This window comes from Phoxinus phoxinus (genome assembly GCF_949152265.1).
Source record: "Phoxinus phoxinus genome assembly, chromosome: 20".
NCBI classification, from domain to species: Eukaryota; Metazoa; Chordata; class Actinopteri; order Cypriniformes; family Leuciscidae; genus Phoxinus; species Phoxinus phoxinus.
Window position 1 is genome coordinate 15,360,678 of NC_136895.1, and position 12,588 is coordinate 15,373,265.

Below are 12,588 nucleotides of genomic sequence, written 5' to 3' on the forward strand. Positions count from 1 at the left end.
TAGTACACCCCTGCCTTAAAGGGACACCTTTATATCTTATTTACCCCTAAAATGTTCATAGTATTCCTTTAAAAGTACATATTATGATTCTAAAGTACTACCTTTTAAGGGTAGATAAGGTATAGTTTTAAGGGTACTGCCCTACTGACAAGCTGTTATAGCCCTAAAGGTAAAATCTTTGCATTTTTTTGGAGAACCTCTTGGCACCCTTTGAAACAAAGGGAAGTTCTCAGAGGAACCTAAAAGATGGAAGCCTCTAAAGATTGTCAATGGTTTTGAAGCACTTGACATGAGTGTCTAGAGGTTTTCCAGTTGGTGATCTAAGGAACCAAAATAGTACCTCACATTTCATAAAATGTTTACAGTGTAGTCTCTCCTTAACATTCTTCCCGTTACACTACGAAAATGAAGCTACTTGCATGCTTTGGAATAGGGAACTTCTCTAAAGAACTTACAATACAGAACCCCGAAGTTCGTACAAGAGATCTAGACTGTCAGCAATTCTTCTAGCAGCGCCGTTATATAGAAAAAGTTTTGAGCCTCTTAACAAGGTTTCATAGAGGTTTTCCAGAGGATTCCACCACATATACCTTTTCATTTTTGTTCTAGCCATTCTTCCCATTACAACGAAAATGAATCTACTTGAGCATTTAAGGTTCCAGATTAGCACACAGGGAAGACATTTTAGAGAACCCATGGACACCCTTTAAAAAGGGGCAATTCTCTGAGGAAATTACAAAATGGAACCCAGAATTTAATGCAATAACTCTAAAGACTTTTATCACTGGTTCCTCCAAGAACCCTACAGTAAAGAAAAGATATGAGAACTTCCTCGAGTACACAAGATAGCGGAGGCACCTTCAAATGGGTGCCTAGAGGTTCTTCAAAGGGTTCCTAAGCTTTAAGTTTCACCTTAATAGAAGCAACTTCTTCCAAAGTTTAAACTCAAGGAGGAATGCAAACAGGCTTTAGTTAAAAACGAAGGAGCACTACGTACCCTTCACTGTGACTTTGTGCTCTCCAGTATTTGGATGAGTGAAGATCTCTACATGGATAGACACCTCTCCAACTGCATCATCAACACCAGTACCTGCAGACAAGACGAGACAAGTCAAGACTCCATCTCTGGTCTGTCAGGATACTTTGCATCGGTATGGCTCAATGGAACTTCTAATCACTTCCTTTATGAATTCAGTAATCACAGAGTCATACAGAAGCAATGTATGCTTTGAGCTATTGGATTATAAAGAGGTTTAAATAGCGTAATGGTGTTGAACCTGGCTTGAGATATCATTAATAATATGAAAAGGAATTCAGGTAGTTCTTCCATGTTGAAGCACTTAATAAATACAAATTCAGAGCTTACTGTATTGATCCAAGTTCAAATGTGGATTTTTTTTTATTCCCACAGAATCTTAAATTAAATGTATAATAAATTTAGATAAGAGCTAATATACACCATTTTAAAAGACTGGGCTGTACAAATTTGACTTTACTTAATTGGGGTGATCCATTTGTGAACTTTTAAAAATGGCCGAAAGATGCAAATAAGCTCTGAAAATGATTTAACAAGTGATCCCTGCAACACATCTCTAAATCTGAATTTGTGAGTCTTATTCAGGCAAAACAAGTTGGTACACTTTATTCCAGTGTCTGTGTACAGCGCTAACAGCTTCTTGAAGCAAGCTAGCTAACAAAAATAGCAAGCCAGCAAGCTAATGCCTACATACAAATCTGACAAGACTTGAAATCATCAATGAAAATAGCTCACAATACACAGACAACCAAAATAAAGTGATGCCTCACAGGATTCTTTTGCCTCAAAGTGTTTACAATACAAAGAGAAGTGTGTTTCCTCAGATTATCATGAGTGTACCATCTGCACACATGCTGTGGTCACACTTGATTTCTGGTGTTTCATGAAGGGTTTATAACCATGATGGGGAGGGGGGAGAGCAGTCCTATTGGTCCAGTCATTCATAGGAAGGAGAAGACAAGGAGAACATGTGATATTGTCCTTCACTTGGTTTCAATGCAGGCAGGTACATGCGGAAAACCACTTCCATTCCCACACATCTGCATTCACACTCATGGAAAGCTGCCACGGTCGTTGGCATACAGTAAGCTACAATAATATTCACTAACAAATCCTTTTGATTCACTTTTTTAAACACTTTTGACTCCAATGAATTTTCACGTTCAACTAAATGCGACAAACATCTAAAACTTGTGCATCTCTCCACAGAATCTAGGGCAGCTGCAATCAAATAATAATTAAAAAATGGGTTGCTTTCAGCATCTGTTATATGTGTGTGGCTGTCAGAGAAACCGGCTGATAATGCAGTTTCTCTTTAGAGCGGAACTGTCTAAGCAAGAAGGGATTTGAAAAAGCTTGAACAGCAGCATGTTAACGTTGACGCTGACGGCTGTTGATGCAGCACTTTATGACTATTTCAAACCAAACAGCATCTGGGTAAATGTCACCAAACCTGTCCAGAAATGTCCGGGTCATATTTAACCACAAAATCAGAAATCGTTAATAAAATATTTGCAACATATTTTTTAATTGTCTTAAATATACATTTAATTTACTATAATTTATTTTTATTTAGAATAATTTAGCTAAAATTTTTAATATAATATTAAAAACATTTGTAATATATTATATATTTACAAAAAATATATTAAGCATTATTTAGCAATGGAAAAAACAAAACATGTCCAGATATATTTTACCCCTAAGATTTTGTTTAATATAATGAAAAATCTAAATGAACCTAAAAAAATTAAAAATATTTGATATTATATCACAAAATTTAAATATTATATATAATTAATAAAAAAATATTTGAGAATATATAACAATATACAGCAATATATATATATATAATATTTAACTTTTGTTATATATTATCAAATATTTGTAAATGTTTAATTTAATATAGTTTATTTTAAATATATTTTTAGGGTTCATTGAGATTTTTTGCATTATGCAATATTTTCATAAAAATATCCACTCTAACCCATATTAAAAACTGCTGCTGTTTTTGAGAATAAGTAAACACTAATTTGGCTCAAGCATATCAACGTCTAATATTGGTCATTTTGAAGCAACATAAATCATATCTCAAGTTATAATTACATATAGTCATGTGATTTTTTTACGGGGCCCTTAAATGCCAATTTAGGGCTTCTTTGAACTGATGTACACTGACAGAAAGCACATCACCTGACCCCAGGAGCGAACTCTGATTGGCTGAGGGAGGGTTGTCTTGAGCCTAAGGGATGAGAGGGAGGGGAAGCCACGTTGCGTGGTCGTGAGGGAAAACCACGCAGAGCAACAGAACAGACCCTGCCTGCGGACAATCTGAGTCAGTCGCAATTAATGTCACGTCTACATTCGACAACGTGATTCAGCGCTTGGAAAAATAACGTTTCGTCACGGTCTCTCACTCGCTGTCACTCACGGCTTGTCATCCGCAGTGCACACATGCACCTCACACTGCAGAAGTGCGTGCATTCCTCATTCACTGCCATTCAAAACACACTTCATCCTGGGCTTTCTTGCTGCTGTAGCGTCAAGATACATTTCAGATCAATGTATGCGAACAAACAGCATGTTCTTCCCAGGTACTCATACATGCAAGGCCCTTTCTGTGGGAAGATATGGGTGGTCGTGGGGCATGCGATTGGCCCGTTGGAATGGGAGGTGCATGATCTGATCGGGTGGATCACTGATTAGTTCTTCGTCGTGAAGGGCACCGGACCCCACGTGAACGTACCCTTCTCTGGGTACACGTCTTCACTATGGCTGAACCTTACCCCCTTCCCTCCATGAACTGGTGAAAGAGAAGGAGAGGACGCAGAAAAATACAGAGAGAAATTGAGACCACATAGTGATGGGGATTTGAGAGATGGAAAGAAAGAGATACAGAAGAAGAAAAAAAGAGACAGTCCAACAAGCTCAGCAAATGTTAACAGTCTTTAACAGTCCATCTTCAACCTGCTGTGGATTTTTACGCACACATACACACATTTGCAAACACACTTGCTTTTTAATATGTGTTTAAATAATTAAATGAATGTAGTGACATTTACTCTAATTACATTTTAAATGATAATCTATTAAAATGGCTCTGCCAGGGGCGTCTCGACCTAAAGTGTGTCAGGATTCCCAAAGTGTGTGAGGGAGAAAAAGAAAGACGGAACTCAGATTAAACACTAAAAGAAAATGCAATATAATTTTTTTTTTTTACAGTATATATATTATATTTATTTACAAACTTTTATGTTAGATGTGATTAACCACGATTAATCAATTTGACAGCACTAATAATAATATATATTATACAATAATTTTATATATATCCTAATTTTATTAAAGACTGATGCTGTGTAGAGGTAGAGAAAAGGTAAATAATATTTAAAGGCACAGCGAGATGTCTGGAAGAGCCTTACCTTGTGCATTCTGGGACTGAACGAAGGTCTTGATGAGTTTGTCGGTGGCCTGAGTGTAGAGGGACAGGGCGTAGTGCAGAGACAGCAGGTCTGGACTCTTCTCAAGGAACGTCTTCTTCAGTCCCACACCTCCAGCATGGAAATATTGCTAAGAAACCCCAAAACAACAGAGCATGCTTGAGACAATGCTGCTGTGTCCGGCACGTCGGGTTGCTCAAACAAACAAAGAGCAATATTTTGACAGCTACAAAGACACAGTTGATTAACTGTGTATATTCCCTGTAATAATGTTGATTCCCTGGGCTTTCCTACTGATTAAACTGGTTTTTAAAATAAATAAAAATCCTGCTCTACATCAAAAGGTGCAAAAAACAATCCACAGAATGTGGCAAAGGGCAAACGCTTGACTGAGAGTGTAAAGTGAATAATACAATGAAGGATAGTGATGTACAAAGTGCAAATAAAACATATATCTTTGTGTATCAGACTTATGTTTTTTTAATTATTTAAAATAATTAATATTCTACATATATGTAGTGTAGAAGTAAGAAGGTAACTTTAGTTATATATTTCCATTATATTCAGCGATCCACTATTTGAAGCACACTATTGCTGATGGTGTCGTCATCACTAACCAGGGGAAGACCATTTCTTTACACACACCTTTATAGTATCCAGGGCTAACTCAATCACTGCACACTGTTTAGGGGACAGTGCCTTGGCCTCCTCACGAACCATGTGCTCCTACAAAAAGAACAACATTTTCTAAGAACAAAATACAATGATCTTTTCATAATTAAAATTGTTATTCCAGGTTCATTTAAACCCGAGTAAACGTAATCCTGGGTTAATTTATGTCACACTTTGCACAAAAATTAAGAGAATTTTTTTTATTTAAAAAAAATCATTTGTTTATTAATAATGAATTTAGGTGTTATACTGCAAATTATTACAAAAAAATATAATAATGCTTTTTTATTTTATTTTACCAGTGACAATGAAGAGACAAATTACGTTAATTCAAACATTTTAATTCAAACATATTTAATGATAAACTGATAAAAAAAACACAATTTATTTATATAGTACTATTAATAAAACTATATACATTTATTTATAAATCAATATGTTTTAAAATATAAATTATTTCAAATAATATTAAAAAAAATATATCATAAATATTTACTTAATATTATTAATATTATGTAAATATTAATTTATAAATATTTATACATTTTTCAAAATGTAACTAAAATGACATTTTTTGGCCAATACAATACGCATTTCTGAAAATGAGTACGAAAAATTCTGTAAAAAACAAAAATTGTACGTAGCAAACTAACATACCTTAAGCTTGGAGAGTTGACCGAGTTCCTTGGCAGCATTGAATATGAGTTGAGTGCCCTGGAGGAAGAAGAGAAAAAAGGAGGAAGCGAGAAAAAGAAAGAAAGAAGGTATAGAAGAGAAGAGGGGACATTAGTCAGGTCACAGAGATCGACAAGGTTGTAGACAGAAATGCCACATCACAGAGGTCAGAAACAGTCTTAAACGTCAGACACACACTCGCACAATCCCAGCGTGCCCCACCCCCAAACACACTCACACACAGCCACGCATCGACACACAACTGTTTGTGCAACATTAAACGGTACACTAGCTACATACATAAGACAGAGACAAGAGTTGAAAGGTTTACAAAAACCAATAGGTCCACAGCCCGGGACAACAACACTCTGGTGATATATCTAGTATCTACGACTGGCCGATACTCTAATCTGTGGATATATCACTAAGTGAATGAGGCTTGTGCACCTTATTATACCATTATACAAATATGTACAATGTAGTCCTTCTAGGAAAACGAAATAGTTAGTATACAGAAATAGTGTGTATTTCTGAAATCAAAGAAAGAAATCGTCGCTTAGACCAGCATAGACATCAGAGTCTAAAGCGACTGTCATGCATTATTTAACCCGGGGTGTCCGAGCACCTGTAACAAACTATGTGAGGATTCGAAAGGGCACATAGTTAACTATAAATGGTGTCTATAGGGAAACCCACAACCGCATTGAAAACAAGGGGTAAAAAAAACACTGCTTCCACCGGTTTGTTTCAACAGGGGGACCCAAGTCACACAAAGAAGACACTGAGAATGAGAGAGAGAGAGAGAGAGAGAGAGAGAGAGAGAGAGAGAGAGACAGAACACATTGAGCTAAAGGGGATTCAGTTCTTACATCACTGTGACAAGCAAGCTTCACCCTGCCCTGTGAAAAGAGGATAGTGTAATTAACTTGAGAATTAGTCCTGGCGCTCTTTAATAGGCTGACAGTGTCCAATATCCAGTTACTGACTAACAGGCCAATCACATAACTTCAGGAAAAAACAAATTATGGAAAATGAGAAAAAAAAGAAGAAGAGGAAAACATGCTGTTCGTTACAGTTTGTTGTTACAGAGACAGAAATTAAAATTGTCATTATTTGTGCACCCTCGTGTAATTTCGAACTCGTTTTTTTTTTCTTTTCTTCTGTGAAACGCAAAAGGAGATGTTTTACAGAATGTTCACGCCACAATTTTCCATACAATGAAAGTGAATGGGGACTGGAGCTGCCAAGTCTAAAACATTTTTAAAGTTTAGAAAAAAAAAGAAAAAAAAAAGAAAAAAAAAACGTAATTTTTTTTAAACTATTACAATTTTATAATAAATTTAAATTAATAAAATTAAAAAATATTTAAATAATTCAGTTCAGCAAATCAAAATTTAATGATGTAAGATAATATAAACTAAATATTTTCCAAAATAATATTTTAAAAATGACATTTTAAAATTAAATTTTCACATTATAAATTGTGTCTTTATTCACAAAACTATATAGCAACGTTTTCAATTTTAGGATGGGGGTATACCTGGATGATCGTATTTTGGGGGCCGTGACATCTGAAAACTCCTGACTTGATTGACGTTAAAACTGACGTGACACAATCTTGACGTGCCATATTTGAATATACGCAAATGTGAATGACATTTGATTGCTATGGCAGACGAGAAGAATTTCTGTATCGACGCGAGGGTGAGTAAATTATGACAGACTTTTCATTTTTTGGGTGAACTGTCCCTTTAAATCAAAGTAGTTAACACTCATTTATTTAATATTTTTTAATTAGATTTCTGTACAGTATTCTAAGAGACCAACTAAACTGAGCAAAGGTAAAAACTATGAAATTCTTTCAAAGCAATTCTGAAAAGAAAATAATGAAAACATCTTCATATGAAAGCTAATGGATTGAAACAGGCAGAGCAAAAAACAAACAAACAATATTTGCACTGTAAAATGACAATATATATTTTTATATATATATATTTACAAACAACTGACAACTAGACTATATTGTTAAAATACATTTTATGGACTTAATTAAAAATTCTCAAGCCTGACAATAAGCCAGAAAATACATCAGTATGAGACCTTAGCGTTCGATCAGGCCAATTTTGGTACAACAACATGAAAAAACCAAATACCAGGACAGATTGACAGAATAATGTCTTGCAGAGATTAAAAAGAGAGGCTCGGGAGTTGAGGTGAAGATCAGACGCAAGCAACAACCCACAGAGGAGAGGTTTCAAACAGGTGACAGAGACGGGGAGGGTGGACCACCTGAAACCGGTTAACGTCCCCCAGTTAATAGACCCACCATGGGCACCGGACTGGGAGCAAAAGAGTGTCGCTTCCAGGAGAATGAGTAGAGGAAGGGGTTGGCAGTCATATGTGGGGCGGACATCAGATTGGAAGTTTCGTTGGGGTGGGAATCGGAAAAGGGCCTTGTCCAAGTCAATTAGGAAATGCACCATGCTGCAGCCACCTCGGGTATACAGACCACTGAGGTGGCCAGGGAAAGGAGAGGAGATGGACAAAGAAGAGAAGAGAGAGACAGCGAGAGAAAGAGAGAAAGACGTGACAGGTGAATGAGGATGCATTGGACAAGAGGAAGGGAGGACATGGCAGCCACACAGAGCAGAAGGAGGTGGTGGGAAGGGGTCACCCAGCGTGGACGGACTGCGGGACATACAGACGCACAGACAAAAGTGCTCTGGTACTTACTATCATCTGTGGAGGTGGAGCGGGGGGAGAGCGAGAATGTAATAACCAGAGAGAAGGGTCAGTGAAGCTACAAAGAGCCCCACATCAAATCAAAAGAAGCATTAACATTCAGTCTACAGGACCGGCTTCGGGCCTGATACAATATTACGGTAAGTCCCAAGGTCTGTGCTTGCCTGAGGGACTAAATCCGGCTTAGTCTGGAGGAATAATTAGGCTGAAAATGAAAAAATCTCACTCTCAGCATGTTCCAAACCGGTATGTTCTTTCATCCATGAAACACAAAAGGAGAAACTTTGACGAATGTTCAAGCTGTTCTTTTCCATTCAATGAAAGTGGACGAGGACCAAGTTAAGCTACAAAATGGACATAAAAGCCACATAAATAAATGTAAGCCCATGCGACTTATGTGCTATATCTCAAGTCTTCTGAAGCAAATCGATAAGTTTGTGCGAGTTATTTACTGAAAATGTCCAAACTTGTCATTTGCAGTAGCTTTTAATCCTCATTCAAATTTCTGCATGTTCAAAGTTGGGGTTTACCAAACTTACATTTTCTTGAATTCTTTACACAAAACCATTGTATGACTTGGAATAAAGTTCTTAAGTCAGATGGGCCACTTTTATAATGTCCTTTTTGAAACAGGAAAGTGCCTTCGTTGTAGAAAAAAGAACAGCGTGAACATACCGGTACTTCAAAACATCTCCTTTTGTTTCCATAGACGAAAAAAGGTCATACCAGTTTGGAATGAGTAAATGTTGACAGAACTGAAATTTTTGAGTGAATTATTACTTACATTTTTGGCATTTTACAATTAGCATAACAGCAATTGGCAACTGATTAACTAGGCCAATAGGGAGATGTTTCCCGTTCAAATGTCCAATATTTGAAAGAACTGATATGGGTCTCTTTTGTGTAAATAAACAAATACAAACAAAAATACAAAAAGAATAACAGTTATATCAAGACAAATTAAAAGCAGTACGTTGTCTCTGTTCCTGTAGAAATGCTCTCAAAATGCACTAGGATTCAAAACTGTAGAAATAGAGTTAATAAAACTTTTTAGTCGAAATTAATATACATGAAATGTACAACTGTATGACTACAGGACCAGAGAGCAGTCTCAAGAGGTGCTTGAATGATATGGTGCACTCCCAACGTTTTTAGAGTGGAAAGATGTGTCTTTCGTCCAAGGTGATTTGATTTGGGAAAGGGACATGTTTTGTTGGGCAAGAGGAGATACATTTCCAGTCCTTCTGAGTCTTCATGATCCATACCAGAATATACAATGCTGTAAACAATCTCCACATTTATATAAAATGATTTCTACATGTAGTATGTCTCAGAAATCTGCTTTTAATGAAGTTCTAAACAGCTCATTACCGTTTGGTCAGTCAAAGGCGGCAGAACAATCGTCTTCTCCATTGTGTTCATGACCAGCTTCCAAAGCTCCTTCAGTACTCGCTTCAAGACTGTCTTCTCGCAGATCTTGGCAAACAGCGTGAGGCTGACAGGAAAAAAAGGTAAGATTGGAAGTGTGAAATTTCCAAGAAGACGTCTAAATCTAAATTAGCATCTTACTTGCTGTCAAGGAAGTCCATGATGGGCTGGAGGACGTTGTCTGCGTCCTGTGCAACGCTGCTGCAAGCACTTGCTGGCACGTTCCCTGTCCCCTTCACCTGGCTAAGTATGTCACCCATCTGCTTGACATTTTCTTCGATGTTTGGTTGGAAACTAGTGGGAGAACAAGGTGGGGAACAGATGTTACTCCAAAAATAGAGCAAAAAAACTATTTCTTCCTGATCCCTAGATACCTCACCTGGTGGCAAAGATTCTTGCAAGGTCATCCAAAACATTGTTGAGCTTCACCTGGAGTTCTTTCAAAATGTCGCTAGCTTCAACATTCAACTGAAAGGGACATAAAAGGGTTAGTTCACCCAAAAAATCACCCTCAGGACATCCTAGGTGTACATTACTTTATTCTTTCAGCCAGACACAGTCAGAGTTATATTCAAAATATCCTGGCTCTTCCAAGCTATATAATGGGAGTGAATGGTAACTGAGATTTATAAGCCCAGGTGAGAGTCGACGCCTCTCGCGGTTCAAACAAATAGGGCTGGACAACAAACTCAAGCTCCTCCAACATTTCTCTTTAAAACTTCTCGTTTTTTAATTTGTGAGCGGTGTTTTGTTTTGCTCAATCCTCTGCACTTCCTCGTTCGTCAATACGTCATGGGTCGGGTGAGAGGTCACTCTTCCGCTGGAACTAGACTTGGGTACTGCCATTACCGGAAGGCAGTGATTATAGTTTATAAAGTTTTTCTTACAAAAACGCATCGCTTCGCTTCAGAAGGCCTTTATTAACACCCTGGAGCCGTATGGATTACTTTTATGATGGATGGATGCGCTTTTTTTGGGCTTCAAAATCTGTTACTATTCATTCCCATTATAAAGTTGGGAAGAGCCAGGATATTTGTTTAATATAACTATGGCTTAAAGAAGAAAGTCATATACATCTAGGATGACTTGAGGGTGAGTAAATTATGGGATAATTTTTGGGTGCAATGGTCAAAACCACCAGAACTTGACCATGCTTTCAGAAGGTTGTAAGTCTCTGCGAATCCATGCTTTGCTGAATTAATGTCGGCAGGTTTGTGGTTCACTTACATCTTTACCTCCCATTGCCTCAAACATCTTCTCAAGCTGTACCCTGAGCTGCTGGATGTTGTTGATGAGGATGCATGGCTGTGTGGAGCAAAAACGCTAATTAAAATGCCTGAAATCAACAAGACTATCTCAAACCACTACAAAAAGAGTACAGAGACTCTTTATTGTAAGCTGCATGGCATGTTCTGCCCATGTCAGATTTACAGACCTTGACAGCACCATCCTTTGCATTCTAGAATCAAAGAAAGAGAAACACAAACCGAATGGGTTAAATTCTGGATTGTGAATGAAACAACTATTTCAACAATATAAACCTGATTCCACAGGGCTTTTTAGACTATTACCACTTTCTCCTTGGTGCAGTGGTTGGGGTAATCCCTGGAGATAATGTCCGCATAGGAGAGCAGAACGTTGCTAATGGTCTGTGGGATAAAGATATCACGTTAAAACAAATCTCATGAACTATTTCACAGATATTAATGTTGCTAAAGACTGGGGTCATTTGATTTTGCCAAGTAAGACATGTTCCTGGATCCATTCCTGTCCATAAACATAGTCCTAATCCTATCCCTACCACTCTACCCATAAGTTATCAATAAAATCAGAGGGAAATGATAGGTGAATTACACTAATGTAGAAGCACCTAACCCTGGTTGCAAGCCTAAACTTGACATAAACTGTAAACTTGACCCTTAAATCTGATTGGTTGATCGGAATGTTGTTCCAGGATCAACAATGATGTTGACCCAGGACCACGCTGTACCTGGTGAAATCGCGTTCACCAAAGACTGGAATACACTACATGACTTTTGCACAGATATTTTGCCCCAATTTGCAGTCTGGAGGAATTGACGCTAGTTGCCGAATGTCAAACCCCGTCTGCAGGTTTTGGTCAGTCGAGGTCCAAAGAAAATCTCGTAGGGTATGAGGGGCACAGAGTCTGAAGTTTTTAGCTTCAAACATGTTTGATATTTTGAACTGATTTTAGAACACCTTGTTTTCACCTGTAATGCATCTCTGAGCAATAAGGCGCATGTTCATGCGTGAGTTTGTCAGTTTCAGAATGACTTGAAAAGTCTGGTAGTGTGTGATCCTCAGTTGTTAAGTGTATGATGCCCAGTTTTTCTCTTTAATCCTTAACAAAGTCGGCAAGCGTACGATGCCCAGGCCCGGTTTCACATGTAATTAGCTTCAATTAGGGCATTTAAGTTGCTTTTATAAACGTGCTTAAAAAATGGTGTGAATCTTGAGACAAAACAATGACACTGACATATTTTAAGATATGTCAGTGCAAGTTGCTTTCAGTTAAAACAGCTCAAATATGCATTTTAGTCTGGGACTTAAAGGGTTAGTTCACCCAAAAATGAA

General features: G+C 37.5%; 1 protein-coding gene across 1 annotated transcript in view; it reads right to left on the reverse strand.

Annotated features, from left to right (window-relative positions):
• unc13a (unc-13 homolog A (C. elegans)) overlaps positions 1 to 12,588 on the reverse strand; it is a gene marked incomplete at its 5' end in the record, with an annotated part of 41,254 nt that overhangs the window by 3,171 nt on the left and 25,495 nt on the right. Inside the window, 11 exon segments of the mRNA XM_079593214.1 lie at positions 998 to 1,090; positions 4,459 to 4,606; positions 5,122 to 5,202; positions 5,806 to 5,862; positions 6,693 to 6,722; positions 9,937 to 10,060; positions 10,135 to 10,287; positions 10,373 to 10,461; positions 11,221 to 11,298; positions 11,429 to 11,452; positions 11,565 to 11,642. Coding sequence (XP_079449340.1) covers positions 998 to 1,090; positions 4,459 to 4,606; positions 5,122 to 5,202; positions 5,806 to 5,862; positions 6,693 to 6,722; positions 9,937 to 10,060; positions 10,135 to 10,287; positions 10,373 to 10,461; positions 11,221 to 11,298; positions 11,429 to 11,452; positions 11,565 to 11,642 — 955 coding nt within the window.